At 40.4% G+C, this 27136-nt stretch overlaps 1 protein-coding gene and 1 long non-coding RNA gene across 7 annotated transcripts; one reads left to right on the top strand and one right to left on the bottom strand.

Moving 5' to 3' along the window:
- Positions 1-963: 963 nt before the first annotated feature.
- On the bottom strand, positions 964-4719 carry LOC310919917. 3 transcript variants are annotated; one of them, XR_014591877.1, is made up of 6 exons: positions 4512-4719; positions 3448-3531; positions 3289-3351; positions 2744-2867; positions 1317-1459; positions 964-1188 (listed from the first exon to the last, which is right to left on the bottom strand). It is a non-coding gene; the product is annotated as an uncharacterized lncRNA (long non-coding RNA). The 3 variants fall into 3 exon arrangements; XR_014591878.1 differs by lacking the exon at positions 4512-4719 and adding an exon at positions 4257-4346; XR_014591879.1 differs by lacking the exon at positions 4512-4719 and adding an exon at positions 4182-4291.
- Positions 4382-25704, top strand: HNRNPR (heterogeneous nuclear ribonucleoprotein R). Of its 4 annotated transcripts, none has more exons than XM_083879542.1 (11): positions 5034-5118; positions 11154-11319; positions 13651-13769; positions 14182-14289; positions 14834-14947; positions 17808-17984; positions 19133-19268; positions 20324-20529; positions 21205-21354; positions 23446-23567; positions 24359-25704. In XM_083879542.1, exons 1-11 carry the CDS (start codon positions 5044-5046, stop codon positions 24969-24971), a joined length of 1986 nt encoding a protein of 661 aa, XP_083735668.1. In that variant the 5' UTR covers positions 5034-5043; the 3' UTR covers positions 24972-25704. The 4 variants fall into 4 exon arrangements, with proteins under 4 accessions (XP_083735669.1, XP_083735670.1, XP_083735668.1 ...); XM_083879541.1 differs by having other exon boundaries at positions 5037-5118; positions 11151-11319; XM_083879543.1 differs by lacking the exons at positions 5034-5118; positions 11154-11319 and adding an exon at positions 4382-4491.
- The last annotated feature ends 1432 nt before the right edge of the window (positions 25705-27136 follow it).

Genomic DNA, 27136 nt, shown 5'->3' on the forward strand with positions numbered 1-27136 from the left:
CTTAGTGGGATAACTTTAAATTTATAACTGCAAGAAGAATTGGGGGGAATGGTATTTGTGTAGCAATCCATTCACAGAGAAGTAACTTTGTTTCAAGTAAAGGGTCTTTGTGGCCTAGGGGGATGTTATCTCCACTTTTCCACAGTGACTTTAACTGCCCAATAGATTAGGGGTATTTTTTACTGTCTCAACTTCTCCATCTCTTTCCAAAGAAGGATGGATTAACACTAATTTTATGTAGTTTCAATCACTTTTGACATTTAAATGTAGGAAACTCATAAAATACACAGAGACCTGAAAGAACATGGCTTTACTGCAGACAAAAAGGGGATTTTATCAACAGGCAAGTAAGAAAAGAGTCTTTTCTTGTATACCTGCACTGTCACGTCTGTAAATGTGCCCAAACAGGCTCACTGAGCAGCTCTGGGGAAAGGCTGCCTGAAATACAGACAGTGAAGGGTGGCAACGACATTGAACTGGGTGTGTCTGTGCCTGGAACTGCCCTGGCTGAAAGTGCAGGAGGCAAATGATGCCTTTGATGTTGAAAGTGGTTTATAAGGGTGTGAGTGGTGGGCTGAAGGTGTCCCAGTTTCTCCCGTGTTCCCTGACACATCACCAGCCAGCTGCTCCCTTTGGGCTGCCCTCACTTGGTGGATGTTACAGGCACATCTTGCCCGCAGAGTAAATGACACCACTGTCACTCTGCTGTCTTTAAAGAATGCTCTTCAATGAAGATGTCACCCATGGGATCAGCCCTGGAGGAGAGGCTGTGGAGGTTTCTGCCAAGGCTGTGTACAGAGCTTTAGCTGTGGGCTTTGCTCCTTTAAGTCAGGGCTAATTAACAAAATATGAGTACCTTCCCCACCTCTCTGAACCTGGTGAGATGAACTGTGCCGTGAAAAGCAATATACTATTGACCTGCTTGTGTTTTACCTATTTAAAAATCCAATTTTTTACCTTTTCCATAAAGTTTTTCCTGTTGTATCTGTCAGCTAGGGTTGGCTTCCCCAAAAACTGCAGAATCACTAGTGAGAAGTTTGGCATAACAGCTTCAGTGGACTGTGGAGAGCTGACATAAATATCAGGACAACTCTATTGAGAAGGGAACACATGAGGGTTTAAATTCACATCTCTGGGTTTTATTCTATTCACTATGCCATGAAAGCTCAGCCACCTCTGCCCAAGCACCTGTAAAGAAGGAGATTTGCTGTGAGACTGAGAATGCAGTGATTTGGACCTTTGTGATCTCTGTGCCACAGAGAGAGGTGTAACAAACACTGTGAAGTCCCTCAGGGCTGCAGGGTGCAAGTCAGTACCTTGCTACACCACAGAGCTTTCCTGCCCACCAGCAAATGACCTGACTTGCAGCAAGCAGTTTGTCTGGGTTCAGTCACCACTTCCCATGGATGGAGAGATGCCAGCTACAGATTGTTTGATGCAGGATTCCAGAGCAGGAATGCTGGGGAGTAAAACAAAATTATACCTCAGACCCAGGTGTTTGCTGGGGAGTTAAAAAGACACAAGTTGTCTAGAGACTTTCCAGCACTCCCCCTCAGCCCCTGTGACCTGGAAGACAGGGCTTAGTTGTCTTTTGGGAAGCTACAAACTCCTGTCATTGCTTCCAGGCAATTCTGGTTCACAGCAAACAAAACCCAAAGCTGATGTTTGAAACTGGTAAGGCTGCAAGGACAGTGCTGAACTTGGATAACAAACCAGAGAGGGGCTAATTGTTCTGGGTTTCCTCAGTTGCTCTGGAATGGCTGATGGCAGTGACTTGTCCCCTGCTTTGTCCCACAGGCCCAGGGCTACACAAAGGAAGGGATTCTTCGCTCTTCTCTGCCAGAACTGGTGCATCTTGATTATTTGCTAGTTCTTCAGGGTAGGACTGACCCTGTTCATGACACTCTGACTTCCCACAGCCACCTACAGCACAGCTCCATTGAGAGTTTCACTTCTTGGAGCAGCTGTTGTGTCTCAATGAGATGCTTATCCTTCTGAACACCAGATCCTCTGTCTGTGCTGTGCTAAAGATCATGGCCCAGCACTGCCTGGCCACTGCAGGAGCAGGAAAAGTGCAGTTTGTTTCCAGCTAAAACTGAGCTGGTGATTTTTGCTGCAGCAAATAGAAGCTATTTCCCGAGTTGCTCGGTTTGTGCTGCATCCTACACAAATGTGATGGAAATTACCAAGAATCTTTGGCTCAGGGGTGGGGGAAAAAGATGAAAAGAAAGGAAAGGGAGATGCAAAATCTCACTGTAAGCTGGTTGTAGTGCAAGGCACCCAGAAAGCCCAATCTGGTCTCTTTGGGCCTCTTTGTCACACTCAAACTCCCCACTCCAGAGCAGATAAAAGGAAAGAGGCAAGACAAAGCACATGTGTGTGTTTTCCTAAAAATCAAACACACTGGCTGTGAGGTAAAATAAACATATGTGCACAGGGTAATAACAGTAGCATGGCCTCTGAAGGAGGAATTTTCCTGAGCATTTCCCTGCAGTGGAAAACACTGGGGGTACTCAGAAAGACCCTTGCTGATAAATAAAGCTTGAAGATTTTTAAGACAGACCTCTCCCTGAAAGCCTGGGAGTCAGCAAACATGTAAGAGCTGCACACAGAGCTCCAGAGAACAAGATATTTGCTGGTAACATATTACCCATAATATTGTGCACTGATGATTGGTCAGGATAAGAAGTCTAGAGCATCAAGAAATGTCATTATCCCATATATAACTTAACAGCTCACCTACAAATTACAGCAGATTCAACTCTGTCATCCTGCCACTGATGTGGAACACACAGGAATTTCAGTCCAGTGTGGAAGAGAAGTGACACACTGATGGGAACACGCTGAGCCTCAGCAACCTGTGGCCACTGAACAGAGGAAAATGTCAGAGTAAATATACAGAGCTGTGGAAAAGCTGGATCCCTTCACTTCCTTTGCTCTGTCTCCTCACAGGTTTGCTGAGTTCCCCCTGCAGGATTCACACTGAAGGAGCAGAGCAGGGCACACTCTTTGCCAGAGGCAGGCTCTCCCTCTGCATGGTCAGGGGCAGCAGGACTGTCTTGCCCTCCCAGCTCTCAGCAGCTCAGATGAACCCTCTCCTTGGTTCAAAAATGATTTTTGTTTTGCCTTGGCCCAGGACTAAGTCAGACCTCCTGTGTACCTGTTTAGCTCCAATCACAGAGAGCTGTAAGTAATCTTATCCTGGGATTTTCTAGCAAAAATTGAAATTTCATCATCTCAGAGCATCTAGGGCCTCCTGTCAGGCACAGCTTTCTGTCTGGCACTGACCCAACCACCTGCAGGCTGTTCCTGGCTAGAGGTGTCCGAAGTTCAGATCATTTTGGGCTGAGGCTGTGGAACAAGGAACAAAGCACTGTAAAGCACACAGAATCTACAGTGGTAGTTGCTAGAAATATCCTGGAAATCACACTGCAGAAACATACATACCTCAATATATATTTTGCTCATCACCCTCATCATATTCAATTGCCAGCTGACAGGATATATGTTGTTATACTTTATAATTCACTCCTGGATGACATATGATAAAAAATATAATATTTTTAAAATACAAAAATATTATATATATATATATTAGAGGTTTGCAGGACATCTGGATACCATATTATAAAAAAATAATATAAAAAATATGTATATATATATTAGAGCTTTGCAGGATATCTGGATACCATATTATAAAATATATAATTTTTTAAATATATATAAAAATTTATATATATATATATAAAAGCTTTGCAGGACATTTATCAAGCCCCACTAAAGATGCTCAGCTCCCTCTATTCCTCTCAATATTTGTATTGCTCCTTTCACCCATCATTCTTAAGTCCCAGAAAAACCACTGCAGTGAACTGGGCTGGGACAAAGCATTGAATAATTACCCCTTTTTCCCTCTCTACCCCACACTAGACCTACATCCAGCACTGAAGATCTGACTCTACTCCCAAACCTCAAGCAGGAAGCCACTGAGGCAGTGCCAATTGTACAGGAAAAGCAGCACATCTGCCACCAGACAGGTTCAGCAAGACACACTGAACACCTCCAGCACCTGCACAACTTTGCCTCCAGTTTGTGTTTTGGGAACTTTGGACATCACAGACCACTTTTTCCCACATTACCAGCAGTGGGATATCACACATAGGTACCACACAAGTACAAACCACCTTCAGGAGAATAATTCTGGGGTGAATACTGGAAAAATCTTCTCTTAGAGCAACTGATCTGCTACTTTTATTTACCAGACTCCAGATGCACAGTCCACAGGAACACACGGGGGGTTTTTTGGGTGTAGTTTGACACAGCACTGTGGGACTCAGCCCAGCCCAGCACACGTTGACTCTCACGTTATGCAACAACAGCACCACAAGCACGTGAAGCCTGCACAACACCACCGCTGCCAACGGGCCGATTTCTTCCTGATTTATCCATTTGTTGTGCCCATCGAGAGCCTGACCGAGAAAATCTGGTGAGCAGGCAAGTAAAGACTTAATCACCGATTAATTACGGATTAGCAGCCGCACGCTAGTGTCCTGAGACGAGCCTGACCGGCAGCTCCCGCACGGCTACTCCTCCTCACTCGGGCCTGGCGGGCAGAGCCGGTCCGGGGGCTCACCGGAGCGGGGCAGGAAAGGCCTCAGGGGCGGGCAGGGCTGTACCGGGGTTCCGGTAGACCGCGGGGAGCGGGCCCCGGTTTCTCCCCCTCAGCGCAGGCCCCGCCCCGGGCGCGCGGGGGGGGCGGAGCCGGGCGGCCCCGCGCGCTCCCTTTGTTCGGGCCGCGGGCGGCGCTGCCCCTTTAAATGCCCCCGGTCCGGCCCTACCGGCGCGCCGGGTGGAAGGCGCCCCGCCATTGGTTAACGCCGCCTCCGCGTTCATTGGCCGCCGGCTGGAATGGCGCGTCCCGCCCCTCGCGTCTGATTGGCAGTTCCGGCTGCCCGTCGGCAGCGCGGGCTCCTGAGTGGGCGAGGCAGCGGTCCCTGGAAACAGTTCCGGGAAACCCCGCGTGCTGCCGGGGTCGCGCCGCCGTCCATGAGGAGAAGGAGGAGCGCGCGCCATTTGCCGTCGCTGCTTGGGCCCGAGCTGCGCCGCGCCGGCCCCGCTCCGGTGAGTGCCGGGGCCGCCCCGCGGGGCAGGGGGGCGCTCCGCGGCCGCGCCGAGCCCTCCTGCGTGGGCCCCGCGAAGGGACGGGCAGCGCGGGGCTGCGGGCAAGGCCCGGCGCGGGCGGGGACGGGCCCGGGGGGCGCTGGCGCGGCGGAGCGGAGGGGGGCGGGGGCCATGGCGGGGCCGCTCCGCGGGCAAGGCGCGGGCAAGGCGGGAGCGGCGCCGGGGAGGGGCCGGGGGCGGGCCCGGCCGGCGGGTGGGGGGTACGGGGGGGCGGCCCGCTCCGCCCAGCCCGGCCCAGCCCAGCCGTGCGGATCAGGGGTTGCATGTGACGGGCGGCGGCGGACGCGCCTCTCTCTCCCGGGGATGTGGGTCGGGTCGCGTCCCCCCGCTCGGGCCCTGCGGGCTCTCAAAGCCGCGCCGGCCCTGGCGGTTGTGATTGTGCCCGTGGGTACAGAAGAAGGCTCTCGGTAGCAAACGCGTCGCTGTCGCAGAGCGCTGTTAGATCTTAGGTAGCGCCTGATGTGGCGGAGCCGGGAGGGACAGCTGCACCCACCCGCAGCGCTCCGCTCCGCGCTTCCCACCGCCACTAAGGAAATAACGCTTGTCAAGTGCGTAAAGGAGAAACTGTCCGAAGTTTTGTTGTTAAGACGTTGTTTTTCTTAAATTAACTTTTGTCAAAAGATCTTTGTTAAATCTTGAGAAGTTTTGCTGAAATGCATCGTTATTGGAAAGAGTTTAAGGCTTTATTTAGTCGGTGTGAGCAGCCTTGTTACCTGTCAGAATTTGAACGGGCTACTTAGGTGTGCTGGACTACTCTTTTTGAAACAGCGTGTTGGGTTCCCTTTCCCACGTTTATGGCTCTAAAGGATCCCACCGTCACTTGGTGCTGCAAAAGGACATTGATGCTCATGAAGCTGGTGCTTTGGGTTTTTGATTCGTTCTTTTATTTTTTTTTTTCCTTTGAGGTTACACTTTAAAACAGTTTTTTGGGTTTTTTTACTTGTAAAAATAATCTAACGAATTTTACATCTCGCAGTGTAAGGTTTTTGTAACTTGTAATATATAAAATGTAGTGTTTGTGAATGAGCAGTGTCTGCTTGATAATTTTGCATCCTTGAAATTGTATTTCCTACAAGCATTATGTGTCCTTACCTCTTAGATTTTCTGTCTAGGTGAAAACCATTGAAATAATACTTGAATCTCCTGCTAACACTCCAGTCCCTATTTTAGTCAAAAATCCCTTGCTTTATCAGACAGACATCTGCAAAACTCTTTGAGGACAAATTCTTCAGAGCAGAGCTCATTTTTATCAAAGTATTGCTTGGAACTGGAGTACCAGGATTGTTGTTTAGATAACCAGATGAGCCAACTCCAATGAGAGATGAGCATGGCTAGACTTTATGGTTTAGATTAGCAAAACACAGGAGCTGCTGGTGCAATCAGTGGTTGTGTTAAAGTCATCTCCCAGTCATAGCTGTGTGGGTACTGAAAAGCAGAGTTTGTTTCTCTGTGGGCTGTGCTGTTCTCTTGCTCAGTATCCTACTGGAGGTTCTCACATTTCTCTAGGGGGCTGTGGAGGGAGAGAGGCTGAGCTGGAGAGGTTGAAGGTGCTGCTTGCATTTTGATTTACAGGTAGTGAGAAATCCTGGCTGCTTTGTAAAGATCTTCAGGCTGTGATGACTTCAAAGTAAGGTTTCTTGTAATTGATGCTAAGAAACACTTAGCATATCTTAATTAAGCTGTTAAAATGTGCTTTGTGTGATTGAAGAGCTCAGGTACAGAGGAAATGGCTGTAATGCCTTCATGTACAGAATAAAGGGCCCACCCTTCTGTACATGCCTTCATGTACAGAAATGTTTCTGAGCCAGTGAGGTTTTAATAAAACCCCAGTTCAGTCTTTAAATGTGAATTCTTATTTTCCCCCCACTTGTATGTTTATCTTCCTTACTTGACAAGAACCTTGGAGTGTGAGGCACAACTGTAGGGACTGCATTGTTTTCTTGTGGTCCATTAAACCAACAAAACCAAACAAACGTCCTCCAAACTTCCTTTGATGTTATTTTTAACATATTTAACTTACCTGCTTGACACAGATGATACATTGGTTAGAAGGAGTGAGCAAGTGGAATGACTTTGGTACAGAGTTTTTGTGGATGCTTTACTTTGTCTTCCTGTACCACCGAGCTAAACAAGTTCATTTTCTGCATAAAACTTTAAAGTTTTCAGCAGCAAAACCACTATTGGTGTATAATCACTGTGAAGTTCATTATGGTCGTTTTAGATACTGTCCTTTTGCCAGGAATTTTCTGTTCCTTCTCAATTAAGCTGTTCCCAAGCATGTTTTGAGTTAACTAGACTGAATTTATAATTAATTGGATGGAGTTATACTTAGCTAGTCTGTAGGTGGCAACCTCTGTTAGAGGCATGGTATGAGATAAAGAGAATAGTAACATCATGGCTGTTTAACCAGTGATTGTCACAGTAAGGCTGGGATCAGGTATTTCTTTTCAAGATGTCAGGAGCACACCTCTGTTAATTTTTTGTTTTCTAGAAAAATAATTAATTGAGCTATTTGAGTTATGAAACACTGGAAGCACTTTTAATTTTAACTTCCTGCTTATCATATGAGAGCTTAGAAAAGAGACTGGTAACTTTATAAATTACTCTCGAGGTGCAGGAATTTTGGATGGAAGATATTGAACAACTAAAACCATGCTTTTTATAATAAAGTATTTACAGTCTTCAGAAAAGCATTGTTTGTGAAACTTGAAACAAGACCCTTCCTGGTCTGCAGTTAGGAGGTGGTGAGGGGAGGTGACATCTTAGACACCAGTGAGAATTCTCCTTGCCCATGTTAAATTGTCCCCAATATCTATTTATTACTTCTGCTCATTTGTTGTGTATATTGTTCTAAATTCATCCATTTCTGCTTGTTTTAAAAACAAATACATATCCCACATGTACTTATAAAAATAATTCTTTACTTATAATCCACCTGAATCAACCAGTCATCCTCTTTTATAGATATTTTAATATCTTGTTTAATACAGATGAAAACCAGAGTTTATGTGGGTGCTCCTCTGCACGGCCTGGTCTGTCACAGGCTGAGTCACACTGAGCGTGCAAACAGAGATAACACTCCTCTTTAACGTGCTTTTCATATTTTTTAGAGGAGAATAAAAACGTTAAAAGTAATCATTGCGTGTTTTGCTTACTAGACAAAATTCAGTTTAAAATATTTTTCTCGGTAGCTACAACTAACTGATGTTACCTAGTGGGAGAACTAAACAGAGTTTTTCAGCTATGACTGTCACTCTAAAATCTCTGCTGAACTCAGAGGGAAGATTCAGTACAATTTTGCTTGTTGGTGATGGTGAAAGAAAAGTCAATTTAATCTCAGATTTCAGGGCAAGCTTGCCAAGCCATTAGGGGATCTATTGCTACATCTGTGAGAAGAAATTCATGTCTTCTGGATGCTCTTGATACCTGAATACTTTGGCAGCTGTGTCACTTCAGAATTTTCTACAGTACATTTCTTTTGGAAAACCTTTTAAATTAAGTTCCTGTGACAGGAAATAACTAAAATTTAAACAGTCAAACTGAACATGCATTGCATTTGATTTTAGTCCTTTATGAAGATATTAACTCTTAAGCAAAAACAAACAATACATACAAAACTGAGTATGAATTTAAATTGCTTAAACACCTACTGTAAAAAGCCTTTGAGCTGTGATGCTGTTGTGTAGTAATCTCATTCTTAGGGTTAGATATTGCTCCCCACACTGGTGTGTGGTTGTAGTGAAGGCTGATATCTTATCAATCTTGTGGATCTTGCCTGTCAGAAGTTTGAGTCACTGAATTCCAGAGGAGATGTTTCTACCTGGGCACAGCACAGCTCATCCACTTTTTGTTCACTTATAGGCAACACTGAAAAATTAATGAATTTCTGGGTATGTGACACTTGGAAGCTGTTCTGGGTTAACAAAAAAACATAAGTAAGCCCTTGTAGTCCAGAAAATAACTAGTAATTGCTTCAAGTAAATTTTCTCTATTTATTTGTTGCTGTAGCCTTTCAGTTCATTGTGGTTTGGCTTTGGTTGTTTTATTTTTTTTCCTGTATACAGACAAGACAGTGTATGTGTAATTAAATTATTTTATAAGGCAGTAGAAAGGTGAACACAAAAACGCCCTCCTCTTTATATCTTTTTTGTGTGTCTCAGCTTGTGAGTTTTTGAGAAGAAGGGTTGAGAATGGTACTGTACCCAAAGCATTTTTGGTGTGATTAAACCCCCTCTGCCCTGCACTGTTTCAAATTTGAGATCTTGCCCAGGCTGTCTAGCAAGCAGACAATGTAGCTGAGTTTTGCCTTCTGTGATGTTCATAACCTACAGAAAATTGATGTTCAGTGGTGTTTTGATAGTTAATACCTCTGAGGATAAGTTAAGCATTATTGTAGCATCAGGTATCATTTGTTTTTCTTCTGTAATTAGGCTCTAGTTGCTTTTAAGTAAACTGAACTGGTTTATTTAGCTTAGAAAGCAGTTTCTCTTTGTCGAGTAACAGAATGTGTGTGTTTATATATATATATGCCATGTAGCTATGGAAAACTTCCTTTCTTTTCCACATTAATGGCTTAAAGAAGTGGCATCTGACAGCAACAGTGTGAGGCTGCTTTACATGTCTCTAAAATTGCCCTTCAAGATAAGACAGCTTTAGTAAAATCTTTATTGTCTGAAGAAAAATGATTTGGTTTTTTTCCTTCCCTTGCTCTAGCTTGCAAATCTTCCTAGGATATCTTCCAAGCAGTTCATGAGCTGTAGTCTGGAAGGGTTGGGTGTTCAAGGGACTGTCAGAGTTGTGCTTATGCTTGGAGACTTGTTTTGCAGTGTAGTAAATAGCTCGAGGCCTCAGCATTTTTTAAAAAATGTGTTCGTGAATCATCTTCATACCTGTATTCCAGTACTTAAAAATTGCATTGCTCCAACCATGCTGCATTGTCTACCTGGTTATCATTTCACTGCTGCTCATCAACTTCTGCCCTATCATTTAAAGCCTGAGGCTTTTTTTAATTTCTGAACCTAACAGCTGATCATCCTTATGTTCTCCGCCGGGTAGTCGAATTGTCTCTTGTCAGCCTTTTTATTTGAAAGCACTGAATATCAGCTGGCTGACTAATTGGGAAATTGAAACAGTCTTTAATGAATTGGGCAAAGCCCACTGGAATTGTCTGAGAAGATAGTTGTGCATTTTTAAATCAGTTTGTTAATTCTGAAAGCAAGTGCTTTTATTAATCTAAAGAACTGAAGATGCTGCAGTCATGCCTTCCTTTTAAACCAATAAGGTACATAGTACTGAAATAGTAGCTGTGCTTTGTGCAGCTCCTATTTGAGGGAAACCGAAAGCATGGAAACTGTTGCGTTACAGCTTCAAATGACAATGTCCATCAAAGTGCCATTTTTCTCTTTCTGTCCTTGAGCTCTGCCAGCGTCGTGAGCGAGCGTGTGCCTATAGCCTTGTGCAGCATGTTGGCTTTGAAGGAAGACATGGCAACAAGCCAAGCAAGTGGAAATAAGTATTGACAAGAAACAAGTATTAACATTTTTTTATACCTTAAGCTACTCCGCAGGGTGATGTGTTCACTACATTTGAAACGATTGTTTGAAAAGTAGAGGAATGGGGAAATGGAAATAGCTCTAGATCTTCTGAGTCTTTGCTGAAGGATGTTATTGTGTCCCCATCAATTCTAGCTGCTAATGACAATCAGTAGATGGAGTTTAGACATTGTTATGTACATGAAGTACATTTTTTTTTAAAGTTATGTCAATTCTTCCATGTACATTTTCCACAGTATTAAGGGTTGTACTTTCTTTTGAAACTTAGATCAGCTGCATCCAAAAAAAAAAAAGTATTAAATAAAACTTGATACAGGTGATTTTGCAGCATGTATACAAATTAGTTTAGATAAATCATGCATTGTCCTACAAACTAGTTATTTCTGGCTTATTGTAATATAGCTCCTGAATTTTTTCCAGCAGCATAATAAAATGGCTAATCAGGTGAATGGTAATGCGGTACAGTTAAAAGAAGAGGAAGAACCAATGGATACTTCCAGTGTAACTCACACAGAACACTACAAGACACTGATAGAGGCAGGCCTCCCACAGAAGGTGGCAGAGAGACTTGATGAAATATTTCAGACAGGTATAATATGCATTTCTTGTTTCTGATTGGTTATGAAAGTGAGGGCATACCATTTTCAAATTTTTATAGATTAAGAGTTAAAAATTCGTTGTTTTTTTTTTTTTTTTTTTTTTTTTGATCTGTGTAGCTCTGAATGTTTTGCTACTTTGATTTCCCTAAAGGCAAATTGGGTTTGACATTGACTAATTACTTGCCACATCCTTGGAGTTATATGTGATATCTTAGTTGCTTTAGGGCACAGAGCACTAGTTTCTTAGACATCAAATGAAGATGTATGTTTCCACATACTAAACTGTACATTTTTATTTTTTTTCCTTCAGTCTGAATCATCATTTTGCTTTTACGTTTCTACTGTCACTGTCACAGTGATTTTAAAACACTCAAAGGCTGGATAGGTGACTTAGTGAGGGAAGCAACTAGCTTGTCTTGCCTGGGGACTACATTTGAATTGAGTCTGCCTGTGGATTTTTTGTTCTCTCTAGTTCTGAGTGGACAGTTTAATCCATGTTGGTTTTTACACTGAAATGTTCAGCCTGACACTAACAAAGTTGAGGACTAAGCTATCTAGCAACTCGAGTAATACCTTGCTGGTAGCAAGTGGTCTCTGCAACTTCTAAAGAGGTTTCTTTATATACAGAGGTTTTCCTATTTTGTTTTTATAACCACCCTATTTTATCTCATAGACAGAGGCTTTCTTTTCCTTTATAGAGTGTGTTCTGTGAAGCAGTAGAACTGCTCTATGTGTTTATCTTGAATGCCTGGGTGGCAAGATGACAGTTTTTGTTGAAAAGAGTTAAAAATTACATTGATCCAAGTGAAGACAGTTCAAAACCAATACCTTATCAATCCTCACTGTGAAACTGGCTCCTGTGGGTGATGTCTTTTGGAAGTCATTCACAGTGAGCTTTCTTCAAGCCTTTACCAGCTTTTATTGGCTACAGAGATGCACTTTCCAACTGTGGGTCACCATGACGAGCACTTGATGGTCTGAGAGAAGGTGTAAAGAAATAACTGAGGAGAGGAACTCGTGGGGTTCTAACATGTGTTGCAGTTAGGTTGTGTTGTGAGGAATTCTTCAGGAGTTTTAAAAGCTTTTCAGCCCAGAACTTGACTACCAAGTATAATTCCACTGCATGAGTAACCTGAAAACATTTATTTACACTTCATTAATGCCACTGAAGATGTTTGCATTGTGGAGGGGTTTGTTAGTGAAGCAAACTACTTTTGACACTTGAGCCAAATTTGGGGTTGAATTTAGTGATTTTTTTTTTATCTGCTGAAATCTTCTATAAAAGATACAGGTGCCTTCCAATATGCAGGATCACTTCTGAAATGTAGTCCTTGGGCTTGGCACTACTGTGCATTTTCCAAATCAAGTAGCAGTGAAATAATCTGTGTGTTTTGGAGATCAAGCTGTTGCTAAGTGTGTGGAGTTTTTGGTATTTGTCCTAAATTTGGATGTATGATTTTAAAAACGTAAATCTCAGTCTATATGTCTGACTCCACAACTGATGGAAGTGCACTACAAAAGGGAAAAAAAAAAAAAAAAACAAAAAAACAAAACCTTGTAAAGATCCTTGAAAAGAAAATGCTTCAGAACTGGTCCAGTGTTTCTTCGGGGAGTCTGTACCTGTAAAATTAACATTAGCTTTTTTGGGCTCAAAACAATACCTTTTTGAATTTTAGCTCTTAAAACTGCATAGAGCAACAAAATGAGTGTAAAAAAAACCCCAAACACTGTTTAAGATACACATGAAGTCCACTGACTCCTGCTTTTTTGAAGCTGGAGGAAAGAGTGAACAAATAATTTTTGCTTCCTAATATTTTGTGGGTTACATCTTCCTAGGTATTTGATCATCAGTTGGGTAGTTCCTTTTTCCCATACAATAGGATACTTGTAATGTTCACCTCTCAGTTTACTCTAGAACAGCTCAACTCAAGAGAAGGAAGTGTGGAATTTAAAATGAGGGATAAACAAACAAAATTCAAATTATTAAAAGTGAGCCAGAGAATCATTGTTTCAGACCCTGGTGTGTAATACTGCTTTTCTGCATCAGATTGCATTCCTGAATGCTAGAAAACTCTTACACATGGGATATAATCTTGCATGTCAGTTAGTGTTTAGGTATATACATTTTAATTTAACTTTTTCATTGTACTCATATTCTTTCATATACTTGTGTAGGAATATATAATTAAATGTCTTAATTCTGTTGCTATGAAATGTAACTTTTTTTTTTTTTTTTTTTTTGCTTTAAAAGCAAACTGCATAGTTCTTAGTTTGTATGGAATTCAATGGAAATCTGTAACTTCTTTATCTTTAACTTTTAGGGTTGGTAGCTTATGTCGATCTTGATGAAAGAGCAATTGATGCTCTTAGGGAATTTAATGAAGAAGGAGCCCTCTCTGTATTACAGCAATTTAAAGAAAGTGACCTGTCGCATGTACAGGTAAGGTGGGAGCCCCAGGAGTGTGAGCACAAGTATAAATAGTGTTCTGGCACTGCTGGCAGGAGACTTGTAACTTATTCACTGATGCTGCTGGATTATATTTCAACCCCAAATAACAAGTTTGTTAATAATTGCATTAAATGTGTAGGTATTTGAGCACGAAAGTTCCCAGATAATAAAAGTATGTGTACAATTGAGAAAATAGGTTAAAATGCTGTTTGGAATCTGATGGCTTTTTCAATCTGACAGATTTGTTCAATTAATTGTTTTATTTTCCTGAAGGGTTCTTTTGACATTTGATTTATTGCATTGACATTGAAGTAGTGACTTCATGGTATGGAGTGTAAGATTCAGTGGATTCCCAGGGCTTGTCATACACACAATTGAATTATTTTGTAAATTGTATCTACAGAACAAAAGTGCATTTTTATGTGGAGTTATGAAGACCTACAGGCAAAGAGAGAAACAAGGCAGCAAAGTACAGGAATCAACGAAGGGACCAGATGAAGCAAAGATTAAGGTAACACTTAGAGTTACTATTTATTCCCTACTAGCTGATATATTATTTGTACACAGCCTGAATTTGAACTTAAAAAACATCAATACCACCTGGATAAGTGTATTCACTCTTGGCTTTGAAGAAATGAATGGATAATAGAGGTTCTTAGAGAGAGGTTTTTGAAAGTGCAGCTCTTTCTGATCACACAGTTGCCCAAATTTAAGCTCTATAAGAACATTGATATCTATTTAAGAATTGTCTGGTGTTCTGCACTTCTTGGGGTGCTACACATAAAATGGAAAATAAGGGAGAAGACAAACAAGTTCTTCCCAGCAACCTTGTAATATAAAACAAATGTTGCTGGTTATGATAGCTTTTTAAACCCACTAAACAACAGGGTTTTGTAGGTTCTATCTCTTCATATATACCTTATCAAGTGTGGCAAAGAGCAGATAAAGAATTGCTTATCTTGGAATGGGATTTTTTTTTCTTCTGTATATTTTAACCCACTGCCCTCTCTCCTGTAATTAGTCTGACCTTTTTTTTTTATTATTATTTTCCCCAGGCTTTGCTAGAGCGGACTGGTTACACTTTGGATGTAACTACAGGACAGAGGAAATATGGGGGTCCTCCTCCAGATACTGTATATTCTGGTGTTCAGCCTGGCATTGGGACAGAGGTTGGTACATACAGACTAATCTGATCATTGCTTTGTGTACTTATATAAATTCATAAACAGGAAATACTTGAAAATAAACTGTATTACAAGTTTAAGGTATTGTAGAGGAAAATATTCTTCTATGTGTCTTAATCAGTCTTTCTTACTCCTCATTCAGCAAAAGACAGGAGGATAGGTTAAAGTGGACAAAAAAAGAGGTGGAATATACTAAGTAAGGCTATGCAAAATTTCTTAAAATTAAATCATCAGATTTCATGTTTCACCCTGAAGTTTATAGTCCATCCTTGAAAAGTGACTGTGGGTGCATGAGTAGATAAACATGTCACTTCCACATATTTGAGGCTGTTTACAAGAAATTGAATTTAAGCAACACTAGTTTGGTTTCATGTAATGTGCTAAAAATGAAAAAGACTTGGGTGCTGTATGAAGGTACTCCCATAAAAGTTTTGAAGATAGCTGAGATTAGTAATAATTAAGGAATTTTTTATTTGCTTTTGTTTCAATCTATATGAAAAAATCCTTGATGGTTGTATGGACCAATAATGAAACTAACACAACTACTACACTGAAAAGAGCCCACGTAGCTTCAGGGTTTTGGTTTTTATTTTTTTTTTTTTCTTAATTTTGTATTTAGAAAGGTGACTTAGAAACTGTTTATCAACTTAGTGATGTTGCCAGGGTGGTTATGTGATGCATAAAGTGTTATTTAATTGCACCATGTCTCACTGACATAAAGAAGCATCTCTTTACTGAGAGGGTGGTGAGACATTGAACATCCTAGAGAGATGGTGGGTGCCCCAGGGTTTAGGGCAGGGTTTAGGAGCATTTGAACAGTGCCTTTAATAACATGATTTACCTTTTGGTCAGCCCTGAAGTGGACAGGCCATTGGACTGGCTGATCATTTTAGGTCCCTTCCCACATTGAACTCTTCTCATGACTGAAAGCCCTTGATTACTGCCTTTAAGTATATTGCCCACTGGTGGTTTGGCTCTTTAGGAGCTCACAGCAAAGCCACAAATTTAGCTGCACTTTCATTCTATGAAGAATATGTTTTTATATTTTTAAGTTTCCTGAAGCTAGAACAAGTAACTCATAGAAACTCCCTTAACAGAAATACTTCTGCCTTGAATCAGCATTAAAATCTATAGCAAACCCCAGCCAGCTAGTTCTAGAAGTGATACCTCTACCAAATAAATGTATTGCTGGCATATTGTGGGGTTTAAAGGCTGATTACTGACTTAGACATGGTTTGACAGCCTGAGATACTGAACATGTTGCTGAAACTGGTGTATTTTCTGTGAAATGTAGACTTCAGCTCCTGTTTTTAAGCTCTGATCAATTGAAACAGGATCCTAAGATCTGGTGGTAGGCAGAGCATGTTTGCACATAAATGATGAGATCATTGTGGGCATTTTCTGCCACAATGAGGTAGGTGGGGTTTTGGTTTTTGTGGTTTTTTTGTTTCCTTTTTTTTTCTTAAGCTTTTGAGAACCACTTCTCATTTATTTCTGACACTTCTGGTTATACAATAGTGTATATGCTCCTTTTCCAATGTTAGGGATAAAAAAAAATTTAGGAAGTATTCCTTTGGATGTGTACTAGGTAGACTTCCTTCCCTCTAAGATGCATCAGGTCTTTCTACTGTAAATCTCTGTACACCAACTAATTTTTAAAAGATAAAGTGGAATTTATTGCATGTTAACTGTAGCTTTAGCTCTCAAGATGTAGGTGAACATCTTGAGAGCTAAAGCTACATTATGCAATAAAGCTGAAGTATTAATAAACTGTGTTTGGGTGGTCAGCATGTTGAACATTGACAGACTGGCACAATGAACACTTGGCTGAAAGGATTAGGTGGGTGAAGCAGTCCCATGTATTTTTTTTTTTGAAAGTGGGTGAGCTTTAAGAGCAGTTGGACTTTTTTGGAATGTGATTCTGTAATAAAGACAAAATTAGAGCTGTGCAGAAGGTTTTAAAGAAGAAAACAATGGCGATAGGGTTTGTAATATAATGTTGAGTGTTCCTTTTACTGAAGGACTTGCTGCTCCACTGTGAGGTTACATGATGTTGATACTTGGTATTTGGGGTGTATATTGACAAGAATAAAAACAGTTATTTGGGTGTTTCCTTCTCTCATTACACTCACTTTGCCCTTTGCATTTGCACACACTGATAACTGCTTATCGTGAGGGGCTTGTGCACTGCTCCTTTCTTCTGCTTTAAATTTCTACTGTCTTTTGTTTCTCTGCCTTTTATTCCTCTGTGTTAGATCTGCTGTTCTTTTTAAAGTTACAAGATAGTTGGAAGAGTTTCAAAGAAGCTGAAACAAATGCAGATGAGAAACAATACTACAGTATATATTAGAAGTGGAAACCATGCATCAAGCAATTAAATGGAAATTATTATTATTAAATTATTTTTCCATCTCTGTAGCTTTCCAAGGAAGATTAATTTACAGAGAGGATTTGAAAATACTGCAAGAGCAAGGAAGTGCTTGGCCTGCTTTAACATATGATACCCAACTAGATAGTTTGTAAGGTCTTAGTTTTTAACTGCCAAAATTAAAACCAGGTAAGAACCATTTATCTCTTCAGCAGGGAAAATTCACAGAGCCTCTTCAACATAAATAACAAACTCAAGTTTTCTGTGTGTAAAACCTCGTGCAGATGGCAGGAGGATTAGAACACTTGGGACATACAATTACATCAGGTGCTGTAAAGGCTGCCCTGGTGACTGCAATGTTTCTCCTCTGCTGGTTCATCTGCATTGTTCTTTCTTTCCCAGGAATTTCCAAGTGTTAAAAAGACATTTGTATTTCTGAAAAAGCTGCTTTGTTTCAAGTGTCCTCTTCCTTTTTAGGTTTTTGTTGGTAAAATCCCCCGAGACCTTTATGAAGATGAGTTGGTACCACTCTTTGAGAAGGCTGGTCCAATTTGGGATCTGCGTCTCATGATGGATCCTCTTTCTGGTCAGAACAGAGGTTACGCTTTCATTACCTTTTGTAGTAAAGATGCAGCGCAAGAAGCAGTCAAACTGGTGAGTTAACTTACTTCCAGACAGCTCAATACAAAGTAAACAGCAATCATGTTGGTAATTTCTTAATTAATGAAGTCTTTAAAGCATCCATTGACAGACTCAAAATTTTATTTTCTTAAGAATTGCCTCCTCATTTCATTAGTAAATACAGATACTTAAAAAACTATTATCTGCTGTGCCTTACTGTGGCTGATCAGAGTACTTAGGTGATTGTTAGGAGCCTACTTGATTCCAGCTAGAAAACACATTTTTTAAGCTTCAGTGTGTTTTAAATTTCATCATCCTTTTTTGAGTTACTTGGAGATGCCTTGTTTAGCTGCTGCTGCCATGGAGGAGTTCTCTGAGTTAGTTCCTCTGGTTGTTTCCAGTGGTCTTTTGTTCTTTCAGTCTGCTCACTGCCTGGAAGCTGACATGAATGCACCTGGGCAATTTGGGAAAGAAGCAATAGGAGGTCAAAGGGACACACTCTGACTGGGCCTTGACTCTGCCTGGGAGGAAGAAACAGAATTAGGCAGACTGGGGTGTATCTCCTAAGATTTTTTTTTTAATGGAAGTTTAGATTCTGACAGTAAATTTTTTAATCCTATCATGTACAAAGTCAAAACAATTCCTGCTATTAGGGGTGGGGTAAAAACCCGGTCACAGACTGATTTAGACTGTTGATTGTCTTGGCAATCCCTCAGTGTTCAAAGCTATCCAAGGAAAGAGGAAGAACTCCCAGTATCTTTAATGCCATGTATTTGCTTACTGATAATAGCAGCAGCAGTTGACTGACAGCAGAGGAAGCAGTAACCAGTTGCTAGAAAGATCTTTCAAGTCTGAGATAAACAGTAGGTGAATAAATTTATGCCATGCAATTTGTAAATGTCCCATGTTGTTCCTGTTACTGCTTTTTTTGTTTTGTTTTGTTTTTTGTAGCTTTCCATTTAACAGGATTTCTGAAGTTTGTGGAAATCCTAAGCTTGGCATTGTACTTCCAAGTGAATGCCAACACAAAACCAGCTGTTCTAGGAATTCTCTTGCAATGCCAATTCAATATGCTATGTATAAAAGTAGTAGATGATGAAGAAAATACCTGATTGTATGATATTTTTATGCATAGTATTGTATTATATTGATAAAGCAAATCAGTGGCTTTGTTTTTTCAGTGTGACAACTATGAAATCCGTCCTGGAAAGCACCTTGGAGTATGCATCTCCGTGGCAAATAACAGGTTATTTGTTGGGTCAATTCCAAAGAACAAAACTAAGGAAAACATATTGGAAGAGTTTGGTAAAGTCACAGGTAAGACTTCATGAGTCCCACAATACCATTTAGTCTCTGTTTTGTAGGTCTAGTTGTTTGACAAATGTTTATGTATCATTTAAACTATTTTCAAGTTCGATTCCAAGTTTGATTTTGTCAGAAATTTTATGTATGTACTATATCTTAAGGTGGAGTATAAAGGAACTGGTGTTTGTTTTAGTGATTGTTAAATGAATGATGATGTAACTTTACAATTAGAGATGGAAACAGCTCAAATGAACTCAAAAAAAATGAAGGTCCCAGTTCTGTTACCTGTTTTAACTTTTTGTTGAAGGCTCTGTATTTCTTACTGGATCTACAGGAAGTTCTGCTGTCAACATGGAGAAGTTTTTTTGGAGAGCCTGAAATAAATGTATTCCTGAGCAGTGAGGGGGAGGAGGGAATACTGAATTGGTTTAGAGGGAATACTATTAGAGAAATAGTTAATAACAGACGAATTTTTGTCCCAGTTTTTCAGCATTCTCCAGTATGTGCAGCAAGTAGGAAGAAGAGAAGTCAGCTCATCACTGAAAGGGTGTTTCTGCCTTAGATAAGAGATTGAGTCACTTGCTCTTGTTCCTGCAGGAAAGCTTTAACCTCCTGCTTCTTTTTTAGGATTGCTATTTATAAGTACTTCAGGGAAGTGGTGAAAACAGAAGGTGAATATTCATTTAATTCTCTCTTTTTGGAGAGATGTGGAAGATGTTCCTTCTAGGTTCCTCCCTGCAGGAGGCAGGGTAGAGATCATGTGTTAGTGCTGGCTGCCTTTCAAAGATGTAAAAATGATTTTAAAAGTATAGAAAACTTAAACTCTGTGAGTTGTTTTTTTGCAGAGCCTAATTGTGAGGTAAGTTTGTTCTGTAGAATTTCACTTGCTAGGTGATGTGTTTCTGGGTAAATTGGATGGATATCTGCTATTTGTTTCACTTTTCTTGTTCTCCCACTCCCTTTCAGGTGTAAAATTCAAATTCACTACAAAACACAAGGCATTTTAGTGTAGACTCTAGACTTTTTTCATTCCATTTGAAGCTCAGTACTAAAGATCTGTTTTTCAGAGGGTTTGGTGGATGTAATTTTGTATCATCAACCTGATGATAAAAAGAAGAATCGAGGCTTCTGCTTCTTGGAATACGAGGATCACAAGTCAGCAGCACAAGCTCGCCGACGCCTGATGAGCGGGAAAGTAAAAGTCTGGGGAAATGTTGTTACGGTGGAATGGGCTGATCCAGTAGAGGAACCTGATCCAGAAGTCATGGCAAAGGTCAGTAAAGGCTTCACTGGATGCTCTTGTGCTTTAGGAGGAATTTCTCTATGCCATAGTGATAAAGATGTGTTCCAGCTGAGCAAAAGGCTAGTTTTGAGACACAAAAGGCAATTAGAAGCATTTTCACAGTAAGGAAAAAGTGTGGTCTAAACACTGTAGATGCCATTCAAAGATGTTGGAAACTGTTATTACTAACTGTTGTTAACATCTAAACTAGTCCTGTGCAGGGTTATCCTGCTGGATTGATGTGTCATTTTCTGCTTTAGCTGTGATCAATGCCAGGTAGGTATTGCATAAAACTATTTTCCAGAGTGAGATGAAAGTGAAGTTCAGTGAATGATGCACTTTATCCCAGTGTTTTTGGGTAACTCTTCACTGTCCTTGAGGTCTGTTACTACAATTTTGCTGGGATTTGTAGCATCCCAGAAGCACAAAATCAAAGTTGGATATTCTTCTGGTTATGGAAGGGAACTGTGGAAAGAAAGAAGTTGTAGAAACTTCATGCAGGTAACTACAAGGCACTCCTCTTATTTTTTTTAAACAGTTACAGGATTAGTAAAGTTACCCAAATTTCTTAATGCAACAAAAAAGAGAATAATATCTTCCTAGTTGGTAGTTTCTTTTGAGGTCTGACTTTTCAAGATTACAGCTTTGTTCTCATTTCTTCACCAGGTAAAAGTTTTATTTGTAAGAAACTTGGCCACTACTGTGACAGAAGAAATTCTTGAGAAATCCTTTTCTGAATTTGGAAAGCTGGAAAGAGTAAAGAAGTTGAAGGATTATGCATTTGTTCATTTTGAGGACAGAGGTGCAGCAGTGAAGGTAAGTTGATTATTCTTTCCTAGGTGAGTTGATGAGAGTACTTTATTTTGTATGAATGGTTTTAAGAAACTTCTTTACACTAAATACCTCAATACCACAAACCATAGAGCCCATTTAATAAGGTTCCCATTGTGAGAATTTTAATGCTAATAATTTTGTTCCTGTGATTTCAGTAGCTAGGAGGATGTGAAACTTGAAAGAACAAAACTGTAGCAAGTTAACAAGTAGACTGGAAAAGAGTGGTAGAGCAATGCAGGAGAGTCTAGAGAAGAGGATTAAAAAAAAGATCAACCTAGACAATTTTTCTGAGGAAACACTGGCAGAAGGTATCAGTTGTCTCTCAAAGACCCATATTTAAGGGCTGTGTGTAGTTTTGGAGTGACAAAAGTATCAAATAGAAAGTGGGAGGTAATTAAAAAATGCTTTGTAAAGGAGAGGGAAATGGTGTTGGCAGCTCTTTAAGCATTACTTGTTTTAACTGTGTTCACCCGAGGCTCCTTCTCAATGACTGGTTAAATATTGAAGATCATTATTGTAAGCTTCAGAGTTCTCTTCCTGTGTGTCCATGAGCTGTGGAGAAGGTCATTAATATTTGCTGTCTGTGCTTCAGTGTACTGAATTCTGCAGAAATTATTCCATCTGTTTGTTAAATCCATGATTCATGGGGGGAAGAAGGAGAATAGGAAGTGTATTTTGCATTTGGGAGTCCTGAAGCAGATGTATTGTGTGTGGCTACATGGAAAGTTCAAAGGCTCTGTCCTCTATTTTCTTATTAATGATTTTATAGCCATTTAATTGCTTAGGTTTTTACTACACACAAGATTAGGTTTCAGAATACTCTTTGAGTGTGGCTTTAGGATGAATATCACTCATATTTAACGAGGTTGAGGTTGGTTTGGGTAGGTTTACCCCATGTCCAAGGGAGGACAAGAAATTGTTGAAACAAGGGGTAAGTCAGCAGAACCTCTGGGTGTGGATTTCTGTAGCATGTCTGTAAACACTCTCCAGCCCTTCTCCAGTATAATTACTTGTTAAATGCTCTGATGGGTTTCAGCAACTAGAAACTTGTAGCAGTTGAGAAAAAGACAGATCAACTAATCTCTAATCCTCATCCTGCATCACTAATCCTCATCTCCAGCTGGAAACTACCACATCTGGCCCATGTGGCTGCTTCATGGCCACTAAATTGGCTTATGAACTTTGTGAGATATTTTTGTGTATGGGCATGTTTTGGCTTTCAGTAAGATTGTTATGGTATTTATGTGTGAAATGCATAGAACTGGCTCATTGATTCTGGTGTCTACTGATTTTTCACACCTTCTTGGAAATAAATTGTTTTTGAGGCTTGTAGCTGTACAGACACATAAGGCCTTCATTAATGCAGATATTAATACCCAAAAAAGTTAAATGCAAAGCAGGTAACTCCAGGTGAGGAATTGGGGGTTCTAGTCCTAATTATATTTTGTGTATTAAGTTCTCTTTGTGGGTGCATTTGATAGTAAAAAATGCACATTAATTTTCTGGAGGATTCAGGGCTTGCTTGATGAGATGACCGAGTTTCAGTAATCTCTTTCGGTTTTTTCTCCTCAAGTATTGTGTCCTCAGAACTACTTGATTTTCTCAGTCACTTTTCTCACATTCAGCTGCCTGGGAACTCCAGAAGTAACAGTTCTTTGTCTTGGTATGCACATGTTCTTCCAGGCTTATAAGTGCAGTGAATGTTTATGTCAGTGTGAGTAGTGAAAACTTGAGTATTTCTGAAAGGTTCCTAGGAGATACAGGAACATAAAAACTGATGACGTTATGTCTGACTTTATAAAAATAATTCTTAATATGTTTTAATCCTCTTTTTTAATCTTATGATATAAAGAGCATATTTTTTTAAAAAATACTGCTTCCCTGTAACTGGTGAATAAAGTGGGACTTGGAAAAGTGATGTGTAACATTCTGTTTATGTAGCACAAAAGCAAAGTACATGGCACAGCTCAGCCTGGAGCAGCCCAAACTGTCTGGTTTCTTACAGTAAGTTTTAGTTCCCCTTTTGAACGGGAAAAAAAAAATTTAGTTATTTTTCTTTTAATTTTTGTACAGGCTATGAATGAAATGAATGGGAAAGAGATAGAAGGGGAAGAAATTGAAATAGTATTAGCAAAGCCACCGGATAAGAAAAGGAAAGAACGTCAGGCTGCCAGACAGGCCTCCCGGAGCACTGCGTGAGTGTCACCTCGCACCGTGGTAATGCTGCTGTCACACAGGGGCTGGCTTAGAAGAACTTGAATGACTTGGTTTAACTTTTCTCCATGTTGCTTATTGTTAATCAATAAGTGTAGCCCTGTTTTCAATGCCTGAAATGTTTTGGTTTATTCTGAAATTCTTTTCCCAGGGAATTTCCTGTAAACAGGAGAAACGTTTTTGTAACTGTACCTTTGTTATTCATTCCTTTCCCCAGGAGGGACTTCTCCTTGCTGTCCCTCTGCGCTGACCAATATGATTGAAGAGGTTTGCCTTTGTTTCACCAATCAAATTGGTCTGTGTGAAATAGTATAAAAGGGAGACACATCCCAAAAATTAGAGTCATTTTCAGCCTTCTGAATCTTGGAGTCTGTGTCGTTGTGGTGTAAAATAACATCAAATAAGAGCAAATGTACACTGTCACCAGAGGACACGAAAACCACATTCACTCGTTGGGCTGTAAAACAAGAAAAAAGGAAGTTTATTTTTGGGTTTAGGGTTTAAATAGAGTTTGGATTTTGACCAGCGATTTGGAGATGAGGTTGGCACCTTTCTGACCCCACTGGTCAAACCAGAAGTCCATCAATTTGTCCTTCCTCCTGGAATGGAATGTATATTTACAAATCATCACTCTTGGTTTATTTTACAATTTGTGAGAAACTCCAGTACAGAAACGTAAACTATCAGAAGGCTGAAAAATCAGGGCGACAGCACACTACATTCTGGCTTGCTTTCAGAGATGGATAATTCTGTGTTTCTTTTCCCTTACTAGGTATGAAGACTATTATTACTACCCTCCACCTCGCATGCCACCTCCTATGAGAGGCCGAGGCCGTGGAGGAAGAGGTGGATATGGCTATCCCCCAGATTACTATGGCTATGAAGATTATTACGATGATTACTATGGCTATGACTATCATGACTACCGTGGTGGCTACGAAGATCCCTATTACGGCTATGATGATGGCTATGCTATAAGAGGAAGAGGAGGAGGAGGAAGGGGTGGGAGAGGTGCCCCTCCACCACCTAGGGGGCGGGGAGCACCACCACCAAGAGGTAGAGCTGGCTACTCACAGAGGGGGGCACCCATGGGACCGCCGAGAGGAGCCAGGGGGGGGAGAGGGGGCCCTTCGCAGCAGCAGAGAGGACGTGGTGCTCGTGGAGCCAGGGGCAACCGTGGGGGCAACGTAGGAGGCAAGAGAAAGGCAGATGGGTACAACCAACCCGATTCCAAGCGCCGGCAGACCAACAACCAGCAGAATTGGGGCTCCCAACCCATCGCTCAGCAGCCGCTCCAGCAAGGTGGTGACTATGCCGGTAACTATGGTTACAATAATGACAACCAGGAATTTTATCAGGATACTTATGGGCAACAGTGGAAGTAGACAAGTGAGGAGGGATTTGAGAATATTGGAAACATAGAATTGGCTATAGCTCTACATCTTTCAAACAAACAAAAAAAAGAGAGAAAAAAAAATTGGCTTAATGTTTCATCCTTCAGTAGCGATTGGCTGCCATTTGTATTGGGCTGAAGAATCACTCTATTGTGTATATACTCGAGTCTCTTAGTTTTCTTTTTTTTTCATAAACGCACTTGGACATTACTGGGCTTGCAGAATTCCTGAACTCCATATGGGGTTTCAGTGCTTTTATCATTTTAGGCTTCATTTTAGCAGTTGAAAAGCAGGAATGGCACACTGTTCAATCATGATTTTGCAGAACCTCTGGTTTTGGACAGTTTCTTCTTTTTTTTTTTTTTTTTTTTTCCTTCTTTTTTTTTTTGGATTTGGGATAGACTACATAGGAGTATGCTGTACATAAAAGTAAAAGCTAGTGCTTTGTCTTAGTAGTTTTAAGAAATTACAACAAATTAAGTTTTCTTGTATTGAAAATAACATGATTGTATGTTTTGCATTCCTAGAAGTAGGATAACTGTGTTTTTAAATTGTTATAACTTCACACCTTTTTGAAAATCTGCCCTACAAAATTTGTTTGGCTTAAAACGTCAAAGCCGTGGCAATTTGTTCCTTGATGTGATTGTATTTCCAATTTCTTGTTCATGTAAGATTTCAATAAAACTCAAAAATCTATTCAAAACATTACCTATTTCAAATTCAATTGTGTCCTAAAACATTATTTCATTGGTAATTCTTGTGAAAAATACTGTTTTCAAAGTATAACTGCCTATGTGAGTGATCAAATTCATGCAAAATTTCCTGTGCTTTCCAACATGTAGCACTGTGGACATCAGACTGAAAACTAGGAGAAATTTCAGACAGCCCAAAAGGCACTCACTGTTTAATTGCTACTCAATAATTTATCGGCATCTAATTTTGAAACCTTTTTTTTTTTCCTATTTAAAAGTGTTGAATTGTATCTAAGTATTCACAGAGATCAAATTTAAATCTAGTCTTCTAATGTGGAGAAGGAAGCAGATCCTACAGTGGTGTTAATTTTGTTCCTTTGATGATGTCCTGTGGAGTCCCTGTGGAGGCTGTTCTGGTAGGATCCAGCCTTATTGTATAATTGAGCATGTAAACACACAGGGAAATTATTTTGATCTCAAGCATCTTAGTCTAATCTAAAATAATATTTGACTAGGAATAAGAATTAAAACTTGGGTGCTATGGCACACTAAATTCTTGCTACGGATAACACAAACGTACTCTCCAGATTCTGCTTATTTCTATCTTGCCATTTTAATTTGATGTTCTGCCATGATGAACAATTTGCCTTAGAATTCTCCTGCCTTATAATAAAGGCTGTTAAAAAGTTTAAGACTTTTATCTTTTGAGGGCATTGCTAGCTACATTATATTATGTGTTGCTTTGACCCTTGTCTTGGACATTCCCAGATGTCAATTTTAACTGGCAAATCATGACATTACTCTTGTGTTGCATCTTAAGCCATTCTGTACCCCAATGAAGAACATTTGCTTCTCAAGAAAAGAGAGAAACAAACGGATTTATACTTTCTCTAAAGAAAACTATTGCCGGACCTCTAAATATCCAAATCCAATACGTTGCTCATAACTTGATTTACAGCATTCCAAACACAGACTATTGAGGAAGTTAAACTTCAGTGGTCATACTCCTCCCTTTGTCTTCTATTCCTGTCTGGTGTCTCAAGTGTGTTATGTCAGAATATAAGCAGTAAGATGAGCTTCCCTACACTGCTATGGATCTGGAATGGGATTGCAGGGTTTCAGTTGTGACCTGAATCGAAGATGTCTGTCTGCTTCTCAGAAATGGGTTTGCCTATGTCAGGCTCTTCCAATTAATAGAATTGGTCATAAGTAGCTTAAAAGGGCTTTTAAAAAAAATCAATATCTAGTCTGTTGGGGTTTGGGTTTGTTTTTTTTTCCCCACTTCATAAAGTAAATGGGGCCAAATCATGTCCTTGCTGTTTCTTACCTGAGCAGTGAACTCAGAGGGCCATTGCCTGGGAATACACTTCAGGCTTTGCCCTGTGATAAGGATGTGCTTTGTAATTCTGTTTTAACACAAAGTTTATCTGCCCTATCCATATGACTTTCTGGTAGTTCTTGTAG

Source organism: Zosterops lateralis (assembly GCF_965231275.1).
Source record: "Zosterops lateralis genome assembly, chromosome: 28".
Taxonomy (NCBI): Eukaryota; Metazoa; Chordata; class Aves; order Passeriformes; family Zosteropidae; genus Zosterops; species Zosterops lateralis.